Source organism: Suricata suricatta, chromosome 13, assembly GCF_006229205.1.
Source record: "Suricata suricatta isolate VVHF042 chromosome 13, meerkat_22Aug2017_6uvM2_HiC, whole genome shotgun sequence".
Taxonomy (NCBI): domain Eukaryota; kingdom Metazoa; phylum Chordata; class Mammalia; order Carnivora; family Herpestidae; genus Suricata; species Suricata suricatta.
In genome coordinates, this window is record NC_043712.1 from 73,713,929 (window position 1) to 73,740,797 (window position 26,869).

At 41.6% G+C, this 26,869-nt stretch overlaps 1 protein-coding gene and 1 long non-coding RNA gene across 4 annotated transcripts in view; one reads left to right on the forward strand and one right to left on the reverse strand.

Annotated features, from left to right (window-relative positions):
• PCSK5 (proprotein convertase subtilisin/kexin type 5) overlaps nt 1-26,869 on the reverse strand; it is a 461,176-nt gene that overhangs the window by 197,510 nt on the left and 236,797 nt on the right. For all 3 annotated transcript variants that reach the window (XM_029920456.1, XM_029920455.1, XM_029920454.1), the window contains exon 10: nt 22,569-22,672. In XM_029920456.1, the coding sequence (XP_029776316.1) occupies nt 22,569-22,672 (104 nt within the window). The remainder of the gene's footprint in view (nt 1-22,568; nt 22,673-26,869) is intronic.
• Nucleotides 66-7,909, forward strand: LOC115276436. Its single transcript, XR_003901936.1, has 3 exons — nt 66-151; nt 6,246-6,387; nt 7,639-7,909. It is a non-coding gene; the product is annotated as an uncharacterized LOC115276436 (long non-coding RNA).

Sequence of the window (26,869 nt, forward strand, 5' to 3'; positions counted from 1 at the left end):
GCCGAGCTCTGCGCTCACTCAGCGGAGGACCCACACACCTATGGGGTCCCAGCCTTGCTCCTCACAAGGACTTAAAAACCAAAGAAAACAGATGAACAAACACAACAAGAAAATAAAATGGATGTACAGTCTTCAGTGATTATGTATTATAGTAAGTAACGTGACTATCATTTATGAATTATTACGTGGTCACGGGCACTAGTCCGTACTTTTTCAGGCAATCCAGCAATCGTAAGATGTCTGTGCTCTTACGGTCACCATTCATGGATGAGAAAACTGAGGAACAGAGAGAAACCTGACTGAGGAGCAATTCAGTGGTTGAGCTGGATTCTTTTTTTTTTTTTTTTAATTTTTCATGTTTTTTATTTATTTTTGATACAGAGAGAGACAGAGCATGAGAGGGGGAGGGGCAGAGAGAGGAGGAGACACAGAACCGGAAGCAGGCTCCAGGCTCTGAGCTAGCTGTTAGCACAGAGCCTGATGCGGGGCTTGAACCCACGAATGTGAGATCTGACCCAAGCGGAAGTCAGAGGCTCAACCGACTGAGCCACCCAGGCGCCCCGGTTCAGCTGGATACTAACCCACGTAGTTTTGCTCCAAGACTTTACTGTTAACCACTTCAAGTGCTGACATCATCAATTTTGTAAGATAATTAATAGGTTTAAAGAGAAGTGATAATGTATACAACCTCTCCTGGGCCAACAACTTACATGCAAGAAATACCAATTTTCTGACATATTGGGAGTGAGGCTGAATATTTCTGAAGACAAAAATTATTACCTTTCCTCTACCATATGAAAAATTGATTAAACTTTATGCATGCGGTATTTGGAGGCCCCTAGACTTTTATGCCAGCTGCTTTGAATGTTATAATCTTTCAGTTCTCGGTAAGAATGCCTATCGATCTAAATCTGAATTTGACATAACTGTCTCAGAAGTTTAAATTACACATAGGGATATTATTGTGATGATACAGTCATATCTACATGTGTAGTTCTTTTTAAAAAAGACTTGACAACCCCAGTGAATAGTTGAAAATCTCCACCCTGTATTAAACTGTCTCATACCTTTATGTTGAACACAGAGTCCTATTTCTACCAGATTTGTTGCCTCAAACATTTTCCTTATAACACTATTGAGTTGCCCATGCGTCTCAATTATTTAAATACTTCAGCTTGAAATTCAAGATGCTCTATGATATAGTCCCATTCTACTTGCAAAACAAGCTTCTCTCCAAAATTTTTGCTTTAGAAGCGTCATTCCTTTTTAAATTTTTTTTTAACATTTGTTTATTTTTGAGAGACAGATCATGAGCAGGGGAGGGGCAGAAAGAAAGGGATACACAGAATTAGAAGCTGGCTCCAGGCTCTGAGCTGCCAACACCGAGCCTGACGTGGGGCTCGAACCCACGAACTGTGAGATCATGACCTGAGCTGAAGTCTGACGTTCAACCAACTGAGCCATCCGGGGACCCCAGAAAGGTCATTTCTTTACAGTTCCCACTCCTCTCTTGCTCTTTCTGCCTGACTACAAGATCTCACACTAAGACACTGGCCTGGAGTTCCCTGCCTCCTCCACTCCTCAGAGTCACATTCTATCCCTGAGTTCTGGAAGGCCTAGCTCATCTGTCTTCTCCTTCTTGAAATACCCTCTGACCAATAGAAGTCAGGAGACATTTACTGAAATTCAGCCATACGTCTTGCACTTTTCTCTTTTCTAGTCCTATAATTCTAATGAATTTGTCAGTCCATCCTCTAACCATCCAGCCATCTGCCCACACGTCCATGCATCCATCCAACGTTTGAGTGTCTTCTATGTGCCAGCCATTACATTACTCACACTGCACTTTTTAATTATGTGCCATTAACTGAATCACTGATTAAGTCCATCAGAACATGCCTTTGCCCAACTACATTCTAAACTGCTTGACGGCAGGAATGAGGACTTAGATTTCTTTGTACGATTCATGTTTTTTAGTGGAGTTTTGCACATGTGGGAAAAAAAGAAATGATTGCCTATCAAAAGGGGAAATTGTGTGAAAAGTCGGAAATACTGCTCTATATTTGCTATTTGCTAATCACATCATTCTTGGCAAACAAGATAAAATGTCTAACCCACAATTTCCTTGTTTGGGGATATTATTGTCTAGCCCGTCGCCATCACTAAGTTGATGGAGCCTTGTTCTGTGGCCCGCGTGAGAAAATCTTTGTCAAGACCTGCACAAATGTAAGGGTTCATTATTAGAATATCAGGTCCTCAGCCGGAGAGGACATTCTGAATAAAACTGAATACACCTATGAGGGATAGCAAGGACATATGTAGGATTCTTATACATCAATTTTTGCGACTTCTATTATAAATTTTCCTTGACTGAAAAGAAATACATGTTCATTGTAAAAACTTGTAAATATATCCAGAAAAGAATGGAGAAAGCATACCTCATCAGTAACCTCGTCACGAATTGGTAACTGTATTAACAGGGCTGTTTCAACAACTCTGTATATTTAGTTTTAGTTATGCGACATGATGCGAGGCGACCTCACCTCCTTAGTTAAAAAAGAGTCAGAGTAAAAAACAAACAAACAAACAAACAAACAAAAAAAGAGAGTGTGATCCACGTGTTATAGGAGAAATGTCAAGTTTGGGCTTAAGCAAACCAAATCATAGAGATCTTTTTATTAAAGTTCATGTAAATCCCAGGTTATCACTGATCACTTAACCATCGATATGGGCAATGGTCTGTATTGTCATCATTAACGTTCTTTTTTTTATTTTTTCGAGAGGGAGAAGGAGGGGGTAAAGGAGGGGGAGGGAGAGGGGGAAGGGGAGGGAGAAAGAGAGAAAAAAATGAATGAATGAATCTAGAGTGGGCTCTGTGTTCAGCATGGAGCCTGAGCAGGGTCTGACCCCAGGACCCTGGCATCATGACCTGAGCTGAATTCAAGAGGTGGACACTCAACCAACTGAGCCCACCCAGACTCCCCATGAACATTCTAAGGTATTTATTTCCCTAGATGAATGAAATCACTGCCGTATACGCTCTCCTATGCCAAGCTCTCTAACTCTGTATGGTACCCAAATATCCCTACATGCGTGTCAGTTGGTTTTCAACCAGCACAACTTATCATTTTATCTCTGTTTAGGGAAATAAGATGAAAGATTTGATTAGTAGGTGGAGACAGGAGAAGGGGGTGGGTGGGACCTCAGGGAGGGCAAGACTAGGGCTTCCTGGACTCCAGCTCAGGTGCCCTGCCCCCATCCCAATAACCCTCAGCCTAACAACCATTAGGACATCAGTTAACACTTAGAGTCATCGGATACAACAAACACATCATGCTTGTGACACAGCCACTTGAGTAGAAAAGCACCTTGAGTCTTTATGAAGGTCATAAATTTGTCTCCTTTTTCTGAGTCAGTTCCTACTCTCCAGAGACGCTGTGCATTCATGCAATACTCAAGGTAGATGTTCAGAAAGGAGGCTGGCTAGTTCCTCCCAACTCGCAGTTCAATGGGAAAAACATTGTCGATTGAGGTGTATTTGTATTAATATAATGTTAATAAGTGAGGAAATTACATTAGATCGGCAAAGATCATTAATTCAGTAATGGAGATTTTTACTATTTTAAGATACCGGAAATTGTGTATTTGTCCACGATACGTAGCCTACGAAAAAAAGAAAATACATTTGTATCTTTTTATGGAGGTGGTGGTGCTGTGGCAATATATCAACTCCATGTATTCTGATTGGCAGTTATGAGTTTGGTTGTTGGTAAACGCTAATGAGAAAATAATGACACAATGAATGTGTCAGGCACATAAACTCTTTTGAAACAAGAATGTCCACCAGGGAAATAGCTGTCAACTGGTTTGGAAGCATTAATCTTCTTTTAAAGATATAATCATAATTGACACATTTTTAAAAAAATAAAATACAAAGTTTTTGTCTTCTAAAATAAATTCAGCAATGGGTCTTTCTTTTTGGTGACTGGGTCAAATAATCTTGCCCACCACACTCTTACCATGCTGAATTACAGCAAGTAGGAATACTCTCCAGTAGCTACAGAGCACCAAGTGTTTACGTGAGAAGGTTAAGAGGAATCAAGAGAAGGGTCATCAAATGGCACCAAGTGTTTACGTGAGAAGGTTAAGAGGAATCAAGAAGTCTGTTCTTTTAAGAAAAAAATTTTAAAATGGTATTTATTTTTGAGAGAGACACACATAGAGTGTGAGCAGGGGAGGGTCAGAGAGAGAGAGGAAGACACAGAATCTGAAGCCTGACATGGTGCTCAAACCCACTAACTATGAGATCATGACCTGAGCTGAAGTCAGCCGCCTAACCAGCTGAGCCTCCCAGGCGCCCCTGGTTCTTTTTATTAGATTTCTGTGAAGTCTTCAACATCCCCAATTTATTCAAGTATAGAGCCAACATTCGCTTTACAAAATTATGATTATAGCACACATCCAATGCAAACAGCGAATTGTGCTATGGCCAACCCTACCTTACTTAGTTTTATTTATGCACACTTCTCATGTGAAGCTGAGAGCAAGACCTGAGCCTAAAAATCACTTTATGATGGTCAAGTAGAACTCTCTCTGTGTAAGCCCTGTGCAAAAGGCAGGAGTCTCTGAAGTTAGATACTCAAATGGCATGAGGAGGAATCTTAGAAATTCGAACGAAAAATTTTCATTTCTATGAGTGTGGGCAGCAAGCATTCGATTCATAGTCTGAATGTTAATTAAGGTTCAACAATCAATATTTAGAAAGGCATCAAGGGAACAAAACATGTTTACAGAGTAATTAAAGATCTGGAGGCACAGTGACTGAGGTAGATTTCAAAAAAGTAGAACGACGCTGGCAAGCTTACGAAAGGGAAGCCGAAATACTTGAATAACTCTATCGGCCTCATGTGGTTGCATGCCTGTTTACGCAGATAAGCTGAGAAAACAGGAACCGTCTTGTGCCAGGAGTATCACTAGTTTTTATTCCGAGTCATCGGAAGGCTTCCCTGCTTGGACCAGGGAAAGAGATAATGGTTTTCCGCAGGTGTATTTCCACTTTCCGATGAGACCAGAAGTGCTGAGGGAGGCTAACTGTTTAGCGTGTAAGTCAATGACTGCATAGCTGGGAAGCAGATACAGTTAACTTAAGCAACATTCTAGCTAGGAGCGCTTACCAACTCAATTCTCGAGAAAAGCTAGAGAGCTCAGCAGGGGGAAAAAAAAAAAAAATTTAGAAGTTCCTGAGCATAGGAAGCTATAAGCAGGGAAATGTGGTATACTTTGATCTCCTTTAGCACAGTATCCTTGCTGGAGCTATCTTATTTTATTTTATTTATTTTTAAGTATTTATTTTTGAGAGAGAGAGAGAGACAGAGGGAGGGAGAAAGGGAGGGAGAGGGCGAGAGCCAGCCTGTGCCCATGCCTGTCCGGGAGGAGCAGAGGGAGAATGGGACAGAGGATTCGAAGTGGGGTCTGTGCTGACAGCAAAGAGCCTGATGCAGAACTTGAACTCATGAACCATGAGATCATGCGCTGAGTCACCCAGGTGCTCTGGGGCCAGCTATTTTAAACTGTTTTTGTGTGTGTGTGATATCACACTGATTGGAAGTTCATGATGATTCTTCTTTTAAAAATATTTTGTAACGTTTACTCATTTTTGAGAGGCAGAGAGAGACAGAGCATGAGCAGGGGTGGGGCAGAGAGAGAGAGGGAGACAGAATTCAAAGCAGGCTCCAGGCTCCCAGCTGTCAGCACAGAGCCCGAGGTGGGGCTTGAACCCACAAACTGTGAGAGCGTAACCTGAGCCGAAGTCAGACACTTAACTGAGCCCCAGGGGCCCCAGTTCATGATGATTCTCAAAGGACTAAGAGTAAAGCACTCCCTACATAATAAAGGACTTGGTTGGTTTTTTTTGTTTTCTAAGTTTTTGAGCTGTCACAAGTTTTAATGCCAATAATCAATTAACTAGGGGGTGTATAGGCATCTTGGACTTACATTTGTATTTGTTACCATGCACACAATCACCAATTTACGATACAAGGTTGATAAATTAGATTCCATTATTTGATTATCAGAAAGGGTCAGTTTCAATACATGCAAATAATTTATCCAGTTGGCTATTTTATCACGCATGGGGTTGTGAAGCACCTACTATACAGTCACCTCCGTGAGGGTCCAAAGGAAACAGGAAATGATATGTGTTTTTAGGCAGGCGTGAGATAAGAATAACTTCATGATTTCACCAGGAAACAATGAAAAGCATTCACTGTGTTAAAAGGACTTGAAAATAGGAAGAAATCTGCAAAAAAGACAATGGATATGAAGCGACCGAATAGAACTTGGTGCATAGCAAGTGCTCACAAAACCGGAGCTGAAATTTGGAGTCAGGTAAGAAGACCCGAGAGGGCAAAGTGGTATTTGGATTGTGCCTTGGAGTGTGCCGTTTCCGGGGGGGGGGGGGGGGGGGGGGGGGGGGGGGGGGGGGGGGGGGGGGTGCTTGATCTGGGTTGGGAGAGACTCCAACCCAAGATCAAAGAGGTCCTGCAGCTGTTGAAGGCCTGGCACCTTTGGGTTCTTTGATCCTCAAAGCCCTGAACCACCTGCTCTGAAATAGATGCTCCCACCAGGGACCCTGTGCCTCCTCCTGCCCCAGCGCCACCTCCACCATTAATCAAACAAAGCCAAATGTGTGGAAGAGAAGGAGGGGGTGAAACGGGAGAGGGCCTGGGACACTTTCCTTAGGTCACCGTTTACTGCCCTTTTCCAGTAAAAATAAATAGTTAAGTAGGAAAACAAAATGTAAGATTCATAAGGATGAAACAGTGGAAGGTAATGGTTCCCAGTCCTGCGTCAGCATCTCTACACCGAGATCTCTCTGCCAGCGGGAAGGAGGGTGCTCCCAGAATTACCCGTCTCTTCCCTTCCCTTAATCCCCTTCTCTGACATCAATCCCTTGGTTAGGTAGGTACCCTTTTAGATTTCCGAGTGAAAGGTACATCAGCTTCTTAGAAAATCAGAACAAGTTAGTTACAGGGCTTTCTTCTGCCGCCTGGGGCAAAATGCAGAGTCCCCTGGGGGCAGGAAAATGGAGCCAACGCCTGCCTTATTCTGCATGGGTTGTTTTCATTTTTCCCTTGCTCTTCCTAACATCTCCAGCTCCTCTAGCTGCTCCCGCCCGATTTTTGGATCCTGCAAAGCAAAGTCCCCTTTGGGATGGGTTTGGTCAGCAGCCGCTGGGTGCTTGACAGGCACATCTTTACAGAGACGGAGCAAGAAGAGTTCAGGAAAACACTGCCATGAACAATGAACTTCATTACATATGGCTGTTATAACCACAATCATTATGTATGCATAGGTACAAATATGTACTTATTAGTTTTTTTTTTAAACAGAGTTAAGATAAGGAGATATGCCAGACTACTCTTAAAGGCTTCTATTTTACAAAAAGAAAAAAAAATGTCATGATTTTCTCTTCTCGGGCCCTTCCTTTTTTATATGCTCCCAACATGGTTATAATAAGCAAGTAATTTGCCTAAGGTAATTGATTCATATTTCTTGAATGGAGGTAGGAAAACAGTTGATCAGCCTGGGGAGAGCTATCCCTGGGTCTATGCAGATCACAAGTGCACTTGTCTTTAGGGAAGCAAAGGATTGTTTGGACAGAGATGAAAACAAGATCAAAGTTGCACGACCAGGGTCTTTGGATAAAAGCTGACCGAAGAGGAGAAGGACCACGTACCAGCTCTCCAGCCTAGATCTGGGGATGTGACTTGAGCAAACAATGACCAGGAGGGAGATCTTGACGAACCAGCAAGCAAAACTCTTATTTGTGAATCATTTACATATTGTTTCTAGGTAACTCTTCATTTCATTTTCCTTTACATTTGCCCTGTTCTTAAATTCTCATAAAGGAAACAAACAGAAAATTCTGGTTGATGTTTATTTCCAGGGAGTGTGTTTTCACATGTAGGGGGTAAGAGCGGTTGTGAAGACGCGGTTATTTCATCGATGGCTCACTGGAGAGGGAGCCGTTACTCACAGTTGACGTGACAGTCGCAAAGCGCGGAGGGTGACAACAAAGAAATTATTCCTTGCAACTGGGAATGTCACCAGCTCATTGGGAAGAAAGCTAACACTCACGCTTCTAAGTTTGAAGTACTATCTCAGGCTTCTCATGAACTTTCCTTTTCATTTACATAAAACTCAAATAATTTTTAAGCTTAGGGGGCAAGAATAAGGACATGTCTGCAAATTTTCACAGGCCGTTAACGAGGACCGTGTATTCTCTTAGAAGATAAAGACCTGAGACAGTTCTTAAATCCTTGAGTAAGATTTGAATTCCTGGAGGTATACTTGGTTGGGGCTAAGTCATGAGACCAGGATATTTGGAATGGTGGCTTCCTCAAGAAAGCCGTGTGGGCCTGGAATCCCACGGATGGAGTTCACCCTCAGGCAGCAAGTGGCCAATGATCAAGGAAATGATATCATTTAACTGATGGTCTAGAAGGAGTGACCTGGCATTGGTATACGAGATATAAAAGGGTAGAAGGGAGAAAGCAGGTGACGAGCTATTCCACTCGTGCGGGCACGAGGGTTCATAAAGCCGGTTATGGACGGGTGAACGAGATGAGAAGTCAGAGGAGGCAGGGGCACTGAAATTTCCCAACTCACACAACGTGGGAGACTGAGGAGAGGAGAGGGCAGAGCCGAAGTGAACAGGGGGATCTAGAGAAGGCTACCCCCCCCCCCCATGACAGAGGTTTTGTAAAATATGATGGACAGATTCTGTGCTGAGAGTTTTGAGTGTGAAATGACCGGTAGGGGGAGCCCTGGGTAGACTCGAGATTGGTAATAGATGAAGTTGATGTTGAAAACAGAACTGAAAAGTCATTAATAAGGAGGTGATACTTGTAAGAAAGGCAGAGATGTAGGGAAGAAAGCGGAGGAATTGCCAGGCGGTAAGGACGGAGGTGGGGATAGAGGGCAGAGAGCGAGCGCTCCCCCAGAACTCTCTAAGAAGTGTATCTTAGGGATGGGCTAAGGTGGAGGGCGGGGAGGTAAAGGAATCACTAGTGTCAGAGAACGTGGGCTCTATTTTTCCATCACAAAAGGCAAGGAAAGATGGATCTGGACTGGGTAGATCAAAAGCATGAAATCTTACAGAAAAACAAGAGGCTTCTGATTTGGCAGGGAGGAGGTGGTTGAAAGTCTCACAGAGTAATTTCACTTCAAAGGTGTAAGCGGAAACAAGATTGCGGAGAATTACGGAGGGGCTGAACAGCAAGGAAACGGAAGCAGCTAATTTGGCCTTGCTGGCAATTTTCAGTTGTATAAGGGAGGACCGAACTGAGGCAACAGGGATAATGGAAACTTTTTTCCCTCCAAGAGAGGGGGATACAGAGTTTGAAAACTGAGGGTCGTGGTCCATCAGACAGAAAGGAGAATGAGTGGCACGGGGTGCAAAGGACCAGGTGACTGACAAGGGATGAGGTTTTTTTTTAAATTTTGATTTTAATTAATTTTTTCAAAGTGATCAGATGTTTTGAGGGCACCTTTCAAATTTGGAATTCCCTGTCCAGACTACAGAAAAAGAAATGACTTGAAACTTTGTCTTTTCATTTCTTCTAAGGATGGTGCTTGACTAGCACCACTTACATGCAAATAAAAGAAGTTAATTCACTACAGGCAGAGAAAGACACAGATCAGTGGCTTCCAGACTTGTTAAGAGCATCAGAATCACCCAGAGGACATGGGAAGGCACACCTTGTTCAGTCTCACAAACTAGTAGTTTTAAAGGAAGTTCCAATATCAAGAACGTACGCAAAGCCAAAAACACTCAATCAGATTAAAAATGAACAGAGGTTGTGAATAGACATTTTTCCAAAGAAGATGTCCAGATGGCCAGTAGGCACATGGGAAGATGCTTAACATCACTCATGATCAGGGAAATGCAAAACAACACCACAATGCGATATCACTTTGCACCTGTCAGAATGGCTAATTAAAAAAAAGACAAGAAATAGCATGCATTGACGAGGATGTGCGGAAAAAAGAACTCCTGTGCACTAATGGTTGAACTGGAAACTGGTGCAGCCACTGTGGAAAACAGTATGGAGGTCTCAAAAAAAAATGAAAAAATAGAAATAACACCTGATGCATTCATTCCACTAGTGTGGCTTTACCCAGAGAAAGAAAAAACACAAATTTGAAAATATATATGTGCCCCTATGTTTATTGCATCATTATTCACAATAGCTAATATATGGGAGCAACCCAAGGGTCCACTGATAGGTGAATGGGTAAGAAGATGTGGTGCACGCATGCGCACATGCACACACACACACACACACACACACACACACAGGAATATTACACGTGTAGCCATAAAAAGGTGAGATCTTGCCATTTGCAACAACATGGATGGACTTAGTAGGTATTATGCTAAGTGAAATAGTTCAGACCGAAAAAGACAAATATGATATGGTTTCACTCATATGTAGAATCTAAAAAAAACCCAAATATATGAACAAACTAAAAGTGGAATCAGAACTGGTGGCTACTAAAGAAAGAGGGGGCAGAGGGATGGGCAAAGTGGGTGAAGGCGAGTGAGACACAGGCTTCCTGGAACCCCAACTGATAAAGCCCAACGAATTAGGCTAATATCTCCAACATGGGGCCTGAGTCTCTGGAGGCAAGATTCCTAAATCCTTTCTCCTCATGCCAGTAACATAAGAAATGAAAGTTGTCTAGACAGTACATTATGCTATTATCTTTTTGTATAGAGTAACACACACATTTCTGCTTTCTTTATAAGGATATTTCAGGAAGGGATGCTTGGGTGGCTCAGTTGGTTAAGCATCTGGACTCTTGATTAATCGGCTCAGGTCATGATCTCACGGTTAGTGGGTTTGAGCCCAGCATCAGGGTCTCCAGTGATGGCACGGAGCCTGCTTGAAATTCTCTCCTCTCTCTGCCTCTCCCTTGCTCACACTCTCCCTCTCTCTCTCTCAAAAACAAATAAATAAACATTAAAAATATTTTAGGAAGAGAAGTTCTCCTAATTAACCTATATCTATCCTTCACTGATCAAGCACAGCTTGGTCTAGACATTTTCTTCTTTGGATGCACACTACTCAAGAAGTTAAAGTCTAATCGTTGTTAGGAGAAAATCAGGGTTTGAGGTGAGATACAAAATCAAACTCAGTTAAAATGCTAAGATATAGGAAATGCATTGAAGGATCTATTTAATGCATTTACATCTATTTTATCTAATCATACTGTCTCTACAGTTGAAGTGCATTAAATGTATCAAGCATGCCTCCCAATATAAGATTCCCAGAAGAAATTTTATACGGGAGGTAAAAATAGTATCTTGCATATACATGTTACGATGTATTAGCTAATGAAATCTTTATAACAATCCTATTGGCACAATAGTATTATTCGTATTTTACAGCTGAAGAAATAAGGCCCATAAACATGAAAAGAACGTGCCCAATGTCACAGGACTCAATCCCAACTGTTCAGAATCCCTTCGGATCACGTATGTATCCATCGACTGCTGCTGTCTCTAAGACACGCAGTCTTTACTTCAACTAATTTCTCACATCATTCATCTTCCTCAGAATAACGCGGTGGCAAAAGGAGTGGAACCATTTCAAAAACTTCCATCTATATACCATTAATGAACCCTGGAACATTTTTCTCCCCTCTGCCTTTTGCAAATTGGCTGCATAAAAATGGCTCTCTTCTTGGGACACAAAACCTGAGAGACTATTGAATACTGAAAACTAACCGAGGGTTGAAAGGGGAGGGGGAGGGGGGAAAGAGGTGGTGGTTATGGAGGAGGGCACTTGTGGGGAAGAGCACTGGGTGTTGTATGGAAACCAGTTTGATAATAAACTTTTTTTTTTAAGAAGGGAGGGGCAGAGAGAGAGGAGACACAGAAGTGGAAGCAGGCTCCAGGCTCTGAGCTGTCAGCACAGAGCCTGACGTGGGGCTTGAACCCACGAGCATGAGACCATGACCTGAGCCGAAGTCGGACGTTCTACTGACTAAGCCACCCAGGCGCCCTGACAATAAACTATTTAAAAAAATAAAGTAATTATTGATAAGTTATGTAAAAAAATGGCTCTCTTCTTCAAAGCTCATTAAAATATCTTGTGGAGAAAAGGCTATATGGGGGGCATGGATGGAAAGCTAGCATCTGGCCCATAACCCTTTCCCCTATTCTTGCTGAGATTGACCTTCTTCATTCATTCCTAGCAGGGATCTTCTCTGAGTGTGAAGACACTATTAATATGGAAAAGATACTTTATAGTCAAGCCTACACTGAGCTAAGCAGGCATATTCAGGTGGAAGAAGGTGGAAGAGGGTATTGGGCAACAAAGAACAACTTCCTGTTTGTTAACATCCAGTAGTGATCACAACACCCCTGCTTTCAGAGATGACTCTGGAAACTTCAGGGTGCACCGCAGCTTCTGGTATAAGATCATAAAATGAAGCCCGTTGAAGCCATTATTGGGATGTGATAGAAGTTTAATTGCTTCGAAGTGCCCGAGGCCAGCAAGATGTGAACATGTGTAAAAAGTCCGAATTGCGATTTTAAGGAAAACAAAAAAGTCTGGATCTATTTATTTCACAGAGGACGTCTCCAGATGGATTCTGCAAAGTGATCGCCAGGCATGTAACCGTACCTTGCTGGACGCAATGCCCTTGGGAAGTTAGGTGTAGAATGAGGGCAGGATTCATTTTCAGGGTTTCCTTTTGAATCCTTAGGTCTGGATTATATTGTAGTAACTGGCACCAACATAAAGATCTCTCTTGAGAGAATAAAAGGCTGGGTTACGCCATCTTTACTAAAACTGTACTTTAGAAAGAGTCATCAGAAGGCAGTTTTTTTTCTTCTTGTTCATTGGGCCTTTTTGTTTTTAACATTTATTTACTCATTTTGAGAGAGAGAGAGAGAGCGTGCCATGTGCACACACACAAACTGGGAGGGGCAGAAAGAGAGAGGGGGACAGAGAATCCCAAGCAGGTTCTGCGCTGACAGCAGATGTGGGGCTCGATCCTACAAACCATGAGATCATGACCTGAGCCAAAACCAAGAGTCAGACATTCAACCGACAGAGTCCCCCAGGCGGCCCCACTGGGCTCTCTTACTGATCCCGAACCCGTTTTCACAGCTGAAGCAGCACCCAGTCGTAGTTTCTCCTGGGCACCGATGTCACATTTTTCCTTTCATGTTTAAATTTTTTACAATGTTTATTTTTGAGAGAGGACAGAGAAAGAGAGCATAAGCAGGAGAGAAGCAGGGAGAGGGTGACACAGAATCCAAAGCAGGCACCAGGCTCTGAGCTGTAAGCACAGAGCTTGACGTGGGGCTCAAAACCTACAAACCATGAGATCACGACCTGAGCTGAAGTCAGAAGCTTAACCGACTGAGCCACCCAGGCGCCCTTCCTTTCATATTTAAGGCTCTATTCCACAGACAGTAGAAAAGATGGTCTGTTGGGAGATTCTTCCCTGGACAGCTTGATGATGGTCCCAGAATGCCTGTGCTCAGGCATCCTGCACAGGCCAATGCTTACAAGGACTCTTCACTCCAAATATGAATCTTTGACTGACCCCAAATATATTTTGAATTCATGAAGCCTCAATCACGTTGGGTCACAAAAAAGTGAGAGAATGTAAGAAGGCTATGAAAAGAATAACAGATTTGTACTTAGGAGCACTCAGTCACTTACGTTTCTAAGATTTTATTTCAAACTTGGTCCAGAGAGCTGGCGTTGAAGACAGCGATGAAATCTTCACAGACACTGGAAAACTCTTTGACCCTCATAACACTGAGCTAGTTTGCTGATGAAGGTTTTGTGAAAGTCAAGGTTGATGTAATAGGTGACAGTCACAATGAATGAAAGCATTCTGGGTAGATATTTTTAAAAAGATATGTGATGCCTTTAACAGATCGGAGAGAAATGACAACAGAATTCAGTGTGATGGGGCTGGCAGGAACTAGAGAAAGGTACCTCTTTCTCTAGGTGGAGACTGTCCCACTCAGGGGCACATGGCTTGGTAAGTGGATCCAAGGCCGGATTTCGGTCTCCACCCAAACCCTCAGTTTAGCTCCCTAGTTCAGTTCATAACCTGTGCAACCGACAACGGCAACCCTAGCATACAATCAAAGATAGTTCTTGCATTTTTAGTGGTCGCCTCCGATTCCTTAGTCAATTGTGGCTGGATTTCAGCAGGGGTTTTAGGATTCTGAGGTGTACAATACCAAATTCTAGAACAAGGCTGAACACACATCTTCTGCCTTGGCTCTGAGGATAAAACATAAAAAGCAGCAAATGTTTTCCAGACCATCTTGCACAGTGCATTCAGAAAGCACGTAGTGGTAGCCTCTAGTACCCAAATAAGCAACGCAGTTTCATAGAACGAAAGACAATTCTATGTTTGCTTCATGGACAAGAAAAAAAATATCAATGTAAACTTTAAGAAAGAGAAGACGTCATTTCTAAACTAGAACTGTTTCTGCCACACAACTTGCACTTGCCTTAGAGAAACTCGAGAGGCCAGGCTAGGATTATGGTGCTTGCTTTCTTTAAATTCCTACAAAGTCCCACGAGGAATACAAAGACTATAACCGCATATGAAAAATAATTCAAATATCGGAAGTCGAGTGGCTTTCTGAAGGTCACGGTGAATGATAATGACTGGCGAAAAGACTTTGGTCAAAGAGAATTTGTGAAGCCTTCGCGAAGCACAATTTCTGGCCTGACATTTCTCGCGGAGCAATCTTGTCCTCACACCTTTTGCCCTGGGTTTATTAAAGAGTGATTTCAAAAAGCATTTCTTGCCCTTCTTTAAAAAAAAAAAAAAAGGATGTAGCAAAGATGATTACAGATCTCAACTCTAGAACTCTCCTCATTTAGAAGGAAGCCAAGAGATGATCAAAACTTTCACTGAATGTCACAGCCCTTAAGGTCAGGAATACACAATTGCATACTAAGTTAATATAAAATGATCACCACAAGGGAATTCGCATTCATTTCAGCAAATCAGTTTCTTACATACATGTCGTTTTGAAGGTCACATCATAGGACCAATGGGTTTACACCAGCAGCTTAAGAAACAAAATTCTTTCTGACACCAGACTGGCAACTCGAATCAACTCGCTGCTTCAGTTCCTCTATCTCCCTTGGTGTCTGCCCCTCCCCTGCTCGCATTCTCTCTCTCTCAAAATAAGCAAACTTAAAAAAAATGTATCTATATTACCAGATACACTATTTGTTTCTTTATCGAGCTAAGAATCAATCCCAGGCTGTCTGACTTCGGAGCCCAGGCTCTGAACCACTCTGTTGAGTGAGTTTTTTGTTTTGTTTTCTTTTAAACAAACACAAAACCGCCCAAAGGAAAATGATTGTTGAATTTTAAAAGCTTCTGTAAGAGAATGTGTCTGTATGCATGTGTATACTCATTCTGATAAGACGGTTTTGGCTTAAATCCTGTTTGGTTATCTTACTTTGCAACTGGATTCAGAATCCAATTATTAGTGCTTCATAGAAATCCATTTCATTACTTTATAGTCATAACACACTTTTGGCCTGAAAACAGCATTGGGCCCGGTGGATCCTACTTTGTAATCACCAGGTTTAGGGGTTGATGATCTTGATCTTTGCCTAAAATACCAACTGTAACCACAAAGTATCAAGATTTGCTACCGTTAATAGCTAAACCTATATGCTGAAGGCAGAGTCTGAATGATACCCTGGGAACTACGCCCTCTTTAGAATTAGTAAAGTCAATTTTCATCAGGCAGTTACACAAAAAGAGACATCGACTTTCCCTTAAGTGTACAAGCTTCTGCATATTGTCAAAAAAATAATATTTTTATGCTTACAGCTTTCATACTGTATTAATGACTCAAGAGTCAACAGGACATTGATAGCTATAATCAGTTCAGATTTCTATCACACTTGTTCCTACGGGGAAGCAATTCATTATAACGGTTAAGATTTAGTAGTTGGATGCCAAGGCGACATTTAAACATCAAAACTAATTTGCAACCCAGATTTTAAGTATAGTCGCATTTGACGTATGATTATAGTATGGTATATATGTGATTATGGGATAAAGAGAATACAGTGTCTTAGTGATAATTTTATTACCAAGTCCTTAATACGTTTTCTCTCGCCCACTCAAAGTACGTTAATTAATTTCATCCCCAAAACAGCACTCTAGTTCACAACATTTCAAGGAGCAGGAAGCTGTGACACGTGAAAATATCCATTTAAGACTCTCTTTTCTTTTTTAGGACTCTTTTCATATTTGGAATTTTTCATTTTCAAAGTACTTTTCATTCAACTCAGCCTTCTCATTATGTTTAGTATGAGTTACCCGCATTCTAAAAAACCAAGATACAAAAACTTTAATTGGCTTCCTCAAAGGCCACAGAAAATATCAGTAACAGACTGTCTGCTGGAATTTAAACGTCCCTAAGATGGTGGCAAAGCCACAAAACTACTCCACACATAATTCTCTTCATTAACTAATTATATCTGGTATAGAGATAATAGTTACTTAGTGCAACCATTATTTTAATTCTGTTTTGAAGACAGATTTTAAGTGTGAAACCACATGTATTTAAAGCTTACGTACTTTAGGGATGAAAAAGTAAAATGCAACTGAACAAAAAGCCCCCAAAGTCTAACAAAACCTAATGCCTAATGCCCAAAGATGGGCATGGAGAAAACAACATTTCCCATTGGTAGAAGGGATTTTTAGTGAGGCATGCGTGGAATGCTTTGATGGGAGAAGTGGATATTTTGGACACGAGACTCTAGATTCAATAATAATCAAGCACTTTGCTGGCAGGAGTTCTCTATTACTGTGCTCCACTAGATACTTAGGCAAATCATCCACCGGACAAAAGGATAAAGATGAAATCCCTAAATTATGTGTGATTCACTTTTTTTCTTCTTTAAAAATGAGCAAGATAAGCTCCTGTATTCAATGGTCAGTAAAAAGAAAAATGAAAGCTTTTAAGTTAACGCATATTAAACAAAATTGCGTTTTTCCAGTACAATAGTTTAACACACGGAATATTGAAAGAACACCTGGGGGCATTTCCAATGAGTATTCTTTATTAGGTGGAATCAAATGTATACACTTCCCTCTTTCTTTGGATTATAAAAAAATTTATTTCTACAGCAAGGATGGAGGCTAGAATTGAGCATCTGACTGTCTTACCACCGCTGACACTGACCACATGAATACCGGATCAGTCTGACCTTTCATCAAAAACATGATGTGCGGATGACCAGTGAAGGTGCGTTAATTATGTAGCTTTAATCCCAGCTACCAACATCACATCAGCGTGCTAGGTGGCAAAGATGGAGTGTTATTTGTGCAGTGGAATAATAAAATACGGCTTTACTCTTTCAGACAGTGATTTATCAGATACCGCTTCACACACTAAAAAAAAAAAACACAACACATTTCAAAACCTTTACTTTCAATTCAACACATGGCATGCTTCATGATTTCAGCACTTCTAATTCTTTTTAATAAGTGTTACAAACTGAAAGCAAGACAGGTAGGTATTAAAAATATATTGGAACATCTTAAAATTACCAGCCCTACCAGTGGAAATAAAATGATGGCAATTAAAGGTAATAAAGGTTATTAAAAGTTAGGGCCTCAGAGGCTAAGAAGTCATGTTAGACTGTCAATTGTTTTCCCACGGTGGGAAATCAGTTAGAAATTACAAAAAAAAAATCTAGTAGTTTAGTTGTGGTCAGAGAAAGTCAGTGGGGACGGGAAGGTTTCAGCAACATGCTGGTAGAAAGAGAGACTTACATAGTCTGGGAGGGCAGTGAAATGGAAGGCGTGGTAACCTCGCTCACTTAGTTGTCATTTTTGATTTTCAATAACATTTTTTTCATTCTTTCGCCTAGTAAAGATGACAGAAGGTCCTAATTTATTATCTGATGTCTATTCCTGTTCCTAGATTTAAGAGCGTTTAACTGTATACAGTCATATAATCCAAATACACTTTGAAAAAAACCTAAAGCATTGACGTGGCATGCATTCAATTACAACACTTGTAACTGCAACCGCGAACCAGAGGTGAGATCTCGCTGGGGATGGGGGTAGGGGGTCAGTGGACACAGCCCCAGCGACTGAAGGGTGTGGGGGCTGTGGATCTGCAGGTTCCTCAGATTAAAGTGACAGAATGGAGGGGATGATCACAGAGAACTAAGCTTCCTAAAATGATGAGAGCCATGGATTCTAGAAGCACGTACAATTAAAGTTCTCCGCATGGCTGGTTTGGTCCGTACACCAACGATGCACAGACAGAGCTGGTCGAAATATCCGTGACACACCACCATAGACAGTCTACATCAGAAGCCTTTTCCTGCTGAGGTTAGGCTGCATTGGAGACGACCAGGGAAGTTTGCATCGATACGTTTTTGTAAACACGACACGGCAGATCATTTGGGCTTGACAGAAGGGAAGAAAGGTGCAGTGTAAATCTCTGTGTGTGTATGTAAATCATACTGTGGCCGGATCAGATTAGGCAATGCCACAGGGCTCCTGACGCTTGCTCTCCCCTCCCCTTTCTGGGTGAACTTCAACATGGGTCAGACTGGTATGCGGAAGGTGCTCAGGAAGTATTTGTAAACAAATAAATGAAGAGACTGCATAAATTAAGTTCCATGAAGAGAACCACCCAAATGGCAAAAAAGCCCTTGCTTCTACAGCTGATTTGTGCATTTTAAGGCCTATAAAAGGGGGTCTGACAAAGCACAGAAAGGAAAAAAAATAGAGAGGACTTTTTATAAGAGGGAAGGGAAGGCATCAAAGGAGAAGGAAATAACACTGGAAAAACCCCCAAATAAATGATTTAATGCCAAAGTCATCTCCTAGCATTACAAATGGTGAGCAGTAGCGAAACAAAGGAATTCGGAGTTCAGTTCTCTAGTGGCAAATAACACATCTGTTCATCTGGCCTCATACAATACTTTCCTATTCTCATGAATAACCTCAAGGAGATTTTTTTTTTGAGAAGTGCATGGGATTTATTCCACTTGTTTTTAAAGAAACTATCTCCAGAGGAAGTTTAAAGTCAAAAGATGTATGAAATGTGGCCAAAATTATTCACACAATGAACAATCCAAAAAACATTTAGTCCGTTTCCATCGGTAGGTACTCATTGGTCTAGGTTAAGTTTGAAAACCAGATCTTCTGCAAAAGACCTTTGAACTAGACTATCAGCGATTATGATTATGATTTTAAGAAGCAGTACGACAGAAAAATCTGAGTTCAATTAAAATTGCTAAAAATTAAGGTGCCGTTAGCATAAAAATATTGATGAACAGCTTCTGGTTTGGGGCTCCCTTTACTGTGAGTTACTCTTCCTCTCTGATTGTGTATAGCAGGTTATTAAAATGAGAACACAGAAAAAGAAGGAGGAAATTCTGTGCACCCAGCTCATCAGCCTGCAAGGTCAGGGCAGTCTCAGAGAAACACACACACACACACACACACACACACAAGTCAGCAGAGAGCCACATTCCTTGGTTTCTCAAGGCCAACCTCCCGGTCTGAATGAGAGCCTCTCCATGCTGATCAACAGGAAGCCAGCAGCTGCTGCTGGAGGCAATCTCTTGCATTTTCCAGGTCCCTAACACAGGGATGGAGTCTGCCTTGTGGGGGGGGGGGGGCATGCCACCTTCGCTCCTTGACCATCTGGTTCCACTCTCCGCTTGGATGTATTACCTATGGGTACGTCTGAAGCAATCGAAGGACTTGGCAGTGATTGGTGAGAAACTGTTCTGGAGGGCGATGGCTCCCTTGGAGTCATAGGTGATGACTACCCAGTCCATCGATGACAAGACCCCAATACTGAATTGGTTGCTACTCTCAGCTGCTTCTGCTTTCTCTGATGAGAGGGGAAATTCTGATGTTGATATTGACATCCCCAATGCAGAAGAGCACCTACTAGCCAATTTGCGAAGTTATTCTCAGGGTTTTTTGTTTTTTGTTTTTTTTTTTTAACGCATTACATTGCTTCAAACGAGTTAAATCGCTCAACATTAAGGCACCAAGGCTAGCCCGGGGGGAGCACAGATGTTTTCAGATTCCTTTCAGGCACACACCTCGCTCAGCATTAGGACTAACTTGCACAGAGGAGAGAGAGCAGTCGTGGCACACGCTCCTGTTTGCAGCAGGCAACTTCCGTCTTCTCCTGTCTAAGGAGAAATGTGTGGCCATGTGTTCCCGCTAAGCGAGGCCTGCAAACGCTGGCTGACCTAATTTAAAATATGAGCTCTCGCTGAGCTCTCTTTGCATGAAGTTATTCCAAGCATTAGCTATTTTTTTTGTTTGCTCAGTTCTTATTTCATAAAAAAAGTCACCCATCTTTGTTCAGTCCCAGGGACCCCCATTCTCCTTCCCCAAAGCACATTTCTTCCCCTGCTAGCCTCTGCCTTAATCACTTTTATTTGTGGGACACCAGGGAGGGGATGGTAATGCTTAGAGCAGGGAAGAATATAACTCTTTAAAAAATTATTCTTATTATGATCATGTTTAGATGAAATATGGGGCTTGCCATCAACGAAATTACAAAACAATTCCACTGGGAGCCCAGACCGTTCAGGGTAATTCATCTATGAAAAAGCGAACTTTAATTGTTACTCTTGGCAGCGATCTAAGAGAAGAGCAGAATATTATACTAAATATTGCCACGTGCAATAGTAAAATGCTCTTTCCTCCTTGCCAGAGCCCCCTTCAGACTCAGGTTTGGACCTGGGGAGTTATTCTAAATCCTGTTTCCCCCCTCTCCAAAACCAACAGAGGTTTTCAAAAGAGTTGCATTTTTTATTAGAACCATTTGCTCTCTTTAACTTGCCAAAAAGGGATAAGTAAAACTAAGACTTTTATTTGGGTTAAAGTTGATTCCTCAGCTTCATGGAGGTCAATGTACTTAGTCTGTGAACCTTCTACTAAAAAGTTCATTGCAGCACTGAACCGGCCAAGGTTATAGCTTGGACCCTTCTGCTCCCTCCCCAAACCCACCGCCCAGCCTCATGGATTTATATAGTAAGAGCTGGGAGGGTGTGGAGACTAATCAAAATGAAACATACACCTTTGGGGAAGTACGCCCTGGATTTTCTATGACAGACAACTGGACAGTTCAAATGTTTTTGATGCCGCACGTAACAATGGCTATTTTGGGATGGGGTGTCTTGATTTGGGCTTCAGACAATGTCATCCTACAAGTATTTACAACTCTTTAGATTACAAGTTCATTGAACCCTGCTGATCATAGAGTTTACAAGTATGGAGAGGTGCTTGATAATACTCAAAAGCAGAGGGGTATTTTTCTTTTTCTAAAAATGGAGTGAAGTCTTCGGGGACAATGTTAACCAAAGACATACTGTATATGGCACAGGTTATCTGACATATTTATAGGTTTGGGCTAAGCATGAGGCCATAATAAGCTATTTGCAAGTAGTTTTTTAAATTACATTTTACATTTCCAGCATGGATATTTGCATATATCGGGTGTACTTCACTAAAGACACATTAAAATCCTATTTAAGAAATCATACATAGATAATATTATTCAGCTTTTAAAATGTTTAAGTTGGGGACTTTCGGGCCCAAAAAAGTAAATGACTTGCCCAGGATTCTTCAACATGTTACCAATGATCTGAGGACCAGAACCTCGAGTTTTAAGTAGGTATTCCCTGTGGTATGGGATATATAATGACACCAAGATTATTTGGGAGTAAATTTAAGTCTGCAGATATAACCAAGAATAATCTTTGTTGTAACTTAACTTAATGAATTAAAATTGAGGTCACGTGAATGAAGCTTTAGGACACCTGCTTTATGTACTTATTTTCTTTGCATTATAACATAGGTTATGGATGACAATGAGCAAAATGGCTACCATTAGTAAGACTGTGTGTGGGAACTATAATCCTCAGCCATGAGAAAAATAGCACTTATTACATATTGTGCATAATCTGTATAAAGACTGTATCATAGAAAGCTTCCTAAGAACTTTTCATTTATATAAGGTAACATCTTAGAGTTAGCTGTTGAGGAAGTTTAACAAGAAACCAAAATAAACTGTAGAGAAAGCATGGCCTACCAACTAACACTGAATACAATACACCAGTTAGTCTTTAAGTGGAAGCAATCCCTACAAAAGATGAGGAATTTTTAAATACATTGGTACAAATACCACTCAGATAACCAATGACAGCGAAAATAAACTAATTAAAAGCGCCATAGGTCGACTATACTTGGAAATCGGTTGTCTTCTAAGAAATTGACCTATGATGTGGGAAGCTAAGGAAATCGGCCTTTTATGTGTTGAATTAAAGAAAAAAAAAAGAATCTGCTTTTTCCTTCCTAAAAGAGCAAGCCCCTCGTGTGGCAGCACACAATTTCAAGTTTCTTTTGAGGGATTCTATTTCCTACTCTCCATTTAAAATGGGGGAGGGGGAAATAAAAATATTTTGCCTGTGACAGAATATGAAAGAAGTTCTCACCCTTAAAACCCGCAGCATTGGTTTTCCAGTCATTAGCGTTCAAATGTCCTGCACGGGAAGTCCTGACAATAACATGCTGCACGTCTCTCCAGGTCAGAAACGGACTGGGGAAAGACAAGGTAAGAATCATTGTACCAAAAAAAAAAAAAAAGATGGGGGAAGCAGAGAGTCACAAGCAAATTAAAAAAGCAAAAGCAGAATGGCGAAGTACTAAAAACAAAGGGTCAGTGATTTGGGGTCAGGGTGAACAAATGCTGCTCTGGGTCTCAACGTGGAGAGGTGACGTTAGTCTGAGGGAGGCAGAAAACGTCACCTTAAATTTAGGAAATAATGTGATACTAGTCAGTTGTAACTCGGTTTTTAACAGGGTGAGGATTTCCAGTTTTCCTCAACAAAATGGCTCCCTGGCCATCCTTCCTGTAAAAGCTTGTGTCATAACCTGAAAATTACAGTAAGCTAAAGGCAAAACTGAAGTCTTCTGGAATGGCTATAAAGCTGGACGATCGATATGCAATTTAACAAAGAACTCAGCAATGTTTAGCATTCTGCACGTACGTACGGGATAAGGAAAAAGCCTCAAATGAACTGAGTCCCTATTGTTGGTGTTCTCAAAGAAAGAGAATTGGGTGCAGAGCCCAAAGCTGGGCTCCAAAACATAGCTATGGGAGCATCCTTAACTTGCCAGAAGTGATTGTTACATTAAATTATAGGATACTTATTTTCTTGTGGCTGTTAGCACTGAAGGCACAAAGTCATTGAGCAGGGAAGTTCCTGTCATTGGAGGACCGCAATATTACTCATAAACAAACAGCAGACAAACCCAAGTGCATATGCGCACAGAGCACCTCTCTACTGGAAAGCATCTGACTCCATGCACGCATGAAATTCTAATCAAGATACTCATCCATGTCGACCTTAACTGTCAGGTGTGACAATCTTGTAATTGGGAAATACGGCAGTTACCATGCAGTGGGGGTAGTTATTTTATTTCTCATCCTCCACCTTCATTTTAGAAGCACATCAGCCAAGGATGGGTCAGAACATGGAGGGGAGGGGACAATGATTTGAAGTGGGACAGGAGCATGTGGTAGTCCCTTTGGCCCCTTGTATGTGCGCCCATGGACACAGGCATCTCCCAGATAGAGGAAAAACCTGGTGTCTTATTTCAAGCTAACTCAAGGATGGAGCCGCACACGACTTCACTTTACACTACATGTTCCCATCACCCTTGCCACATACACGTTTTTGAGAGTGGCCTCCTAACAAAGGGTCCCTGTGATCAGATGCGGGCTTTTTCATTTTCTACTTCTGTGAAATTGACTTCTCGTGGTTTCAGTGTCCATATTTAGCATGTGGACGCTACGATCAATTCTACTTCATCGTGCTGATTAAATCAAAGGGACGTCAAGTACCGAACCCAGTTTCTGATGCAAAATAAGCCATCAAGAGGTGGTAGACAATACATTTTGCTACGTTTTGAGCCACGGCTCTCATTTGCTGGCTTGTGTATTAAGGAGATGGGGAGGGAAAAGCACTATAGAGTTCTGATGCCTTTTTGCTGTGCCTTCAGATTAAAGATAAAACAGACAGTACTGCCATTTCCAAAGTTTTCAGAGGGGGCAAGATTGGATGTAGACGATCTCCCAAGGTTGCATGAACAAAATAACTAATTACTAATCAAATTAAAACCTAACCTCATGAATTTTAAAACTAGAAGGACAATGAAACTGATTTCTGTTTTGTTTTACACAACACTTGCTAGGAACGGACTTGAGAACCCGGTAACGCAAGAAGCTCTGGAGGAAGGGATGGAGGTCAGGCGGGGGCGGAGGGGGGGCCCTTTGCTGACTGATACTTAATCTACCACAATAGTTTAGTACACCCATTGCGCCACGGTCAAGAAAATTAGGAAAAGAGTCAAGGGATAATTCTGAATGCTATGGTCAACGTGTTTTTCCTGATCTTCCTGAGATATATATAATGCTAGTCTTCTCCTACCTTTCCCAGTGTCGTTATTTGAGTGAGAAGCAAATGCAACAACAGAAAAGCCCAGTCTGGCAAGACATTCTGGTCACTTCTTTGTGGGGCAGCATAATCCTCTCAAATGGATGCCTGCTTTGCTTTTTCCCACGAGCAAACGGCAAGATACCTGCAGGTGCACTTGGACTTGATAAGTGTGCCTAAATCAACCTAGGGATTTTAAAATAACATTTAACGGCCAGCTAACACTTCCACATTTTAAATGTTACTCTTTATGGGGGGAAAAATCGAATGGAATGCAACCAGTTTCTATGTTATCTATCACGAGGGCAAGATCCCTTTGGAAACACGGAGCACAAGGTTCTGACCATCGAGAGACCATTTCCCTAGTGACCCTTAGCACTAAAAATATAATAGTGATGATAAAACCAGAATAGGGATCATTTGTCTTGTGACTTAAGCAGTTGTATTCAGGCAGATTCAGAAATCCTCTTGCATTTGACTCGGTCTGAAGAAATAAAAGTTACCTGCTCTCATGCTGAGTTATAAAAAAGTAGTTCTTGGAGTACTTGTAATTAGAAGGAAGGAATTAGCTTCAGGAAATTGAAACTACACATGGAAAGAAGGAGGCGTTCAGATAATTTTACTCTAGCATTTAATAACGTGCAACTTTGGAAATCATTTAATTTCAAAATTTCCTGAACTTCACCAAAATAAAGTGAGGAAGTTCATACAGGAAACCAATGGATTTTGCATCTGTGGTGTTACTACCCGTGGGAGGGAAACTAATTAGCTCAGGAAAGAGCCAGAGGTTAATTTGCTAGTATCCGAAGACTTGGATTTATAGGGACATCTGATTCACATTTGGGGACTTATTTGTATTTATGGTCTCAGGGATGTTGCAGACATGAAGATGTCGGACTGTGCAACTTCTGGAATGCCACACACAGACTGAAAGAGAAGGGAAGGCTGCATGCCCTGTGCCAGAATGTCACAGCCCATGGCGCTAAAGGTAGGACCCCCTAAAACTAACCCCTTCTGCCAATTACCCTGGCCCCACATTCAAGACCTCTCTCACCTCCAAGAACAGAACACCAAGAACTTTGGGGCAAACGATAATCCAGAAACCCAGCTGACCTGGGAGAAAAGAGCAGTGTCTCTCCATTCTGAGCCTGGGGACCATGGACCCCATAAAAAGCCACAAGGATTTAGGCCACATACACCCTTTAGGTTTCTTCCTGGAATGATGGGCAGTGACCTTTAAATGACAATACACAGTAAAGGGTAACATTTCCCAATCCCTGAAAAATGTGGCTAGCTACCTATGAGCTTTCAAGGCAAGAAAATATACATGATTTTTCTGGAGAGTTCTATATATGTCATCTTTTCCTGTTACGAACTTTTGGATCATTTAAGGACCTCGAATTACTAACCAACCTTAAATGAGCACTTGGCCATGGCCAGGTACTGCATGTTATACACGCTTTATTTATTTATTTATTTGAGAGAGAAGGAAAGGGAGAGGGGGAGGGGGAGGGGCAGAGGGAGAGAGAGCATATCTTCAGCAGGCTGCACACTCAGAGTGAGATTGCAACCTGAGCTGAAACCAAGAGTCAGAGGCTCTTAATATTACTGTGTCATCTTAAACACCTTAGGAATAGAGGTGGTATTTTTATTCACATTTCACAGAGGACAAAACTGAGACTCGGAGTTTCACGCAGTCACTCTAGTATACACAAGAAGTTAGTGGCAGAACAATTCAAACGAGCTGCACCTGACTGGCTGCGGACCCTATGCTATCACTTACTACGTGACACCATCTCCAGAAGGACCCACGAAGGAGGAATGGACAGATACATGGTGATATGTTCGGCAGATCTCTGACCATTGGATCAGGAAGCAAAGTGTGGCATATCATGTCCTCGTGGTCACACTATTTTCCTATCAGCACTCTCTCTCTCAACTCAGGTGGCTGATTTTTCATTTATCACAGAATTCAGCAGATTCTCCAGCTATAATTTGGGTTTTAGGTTCCAAAAGCTTAACCTGGACATACTCCATGAAAGGTAAATAGAATGATATCAAACTAGGAAATATATTATTTTTATAATGTGATATCATATGCGTGTACTGCAGAGCAGAACGTTATTATGTTATTTAACATCATGGTCATGAACTTGTGACCTTGCTGGACATGCTCTCATTTTAATGGGGTTTATAGTTTGGCAACACTTTTCCAGTCAGGTTCTGCATCTGAACCCCATCACAAACACTGAGAGTTTCTAGCAGCAAAAACAGGATAACGAATGACATTGTTACTA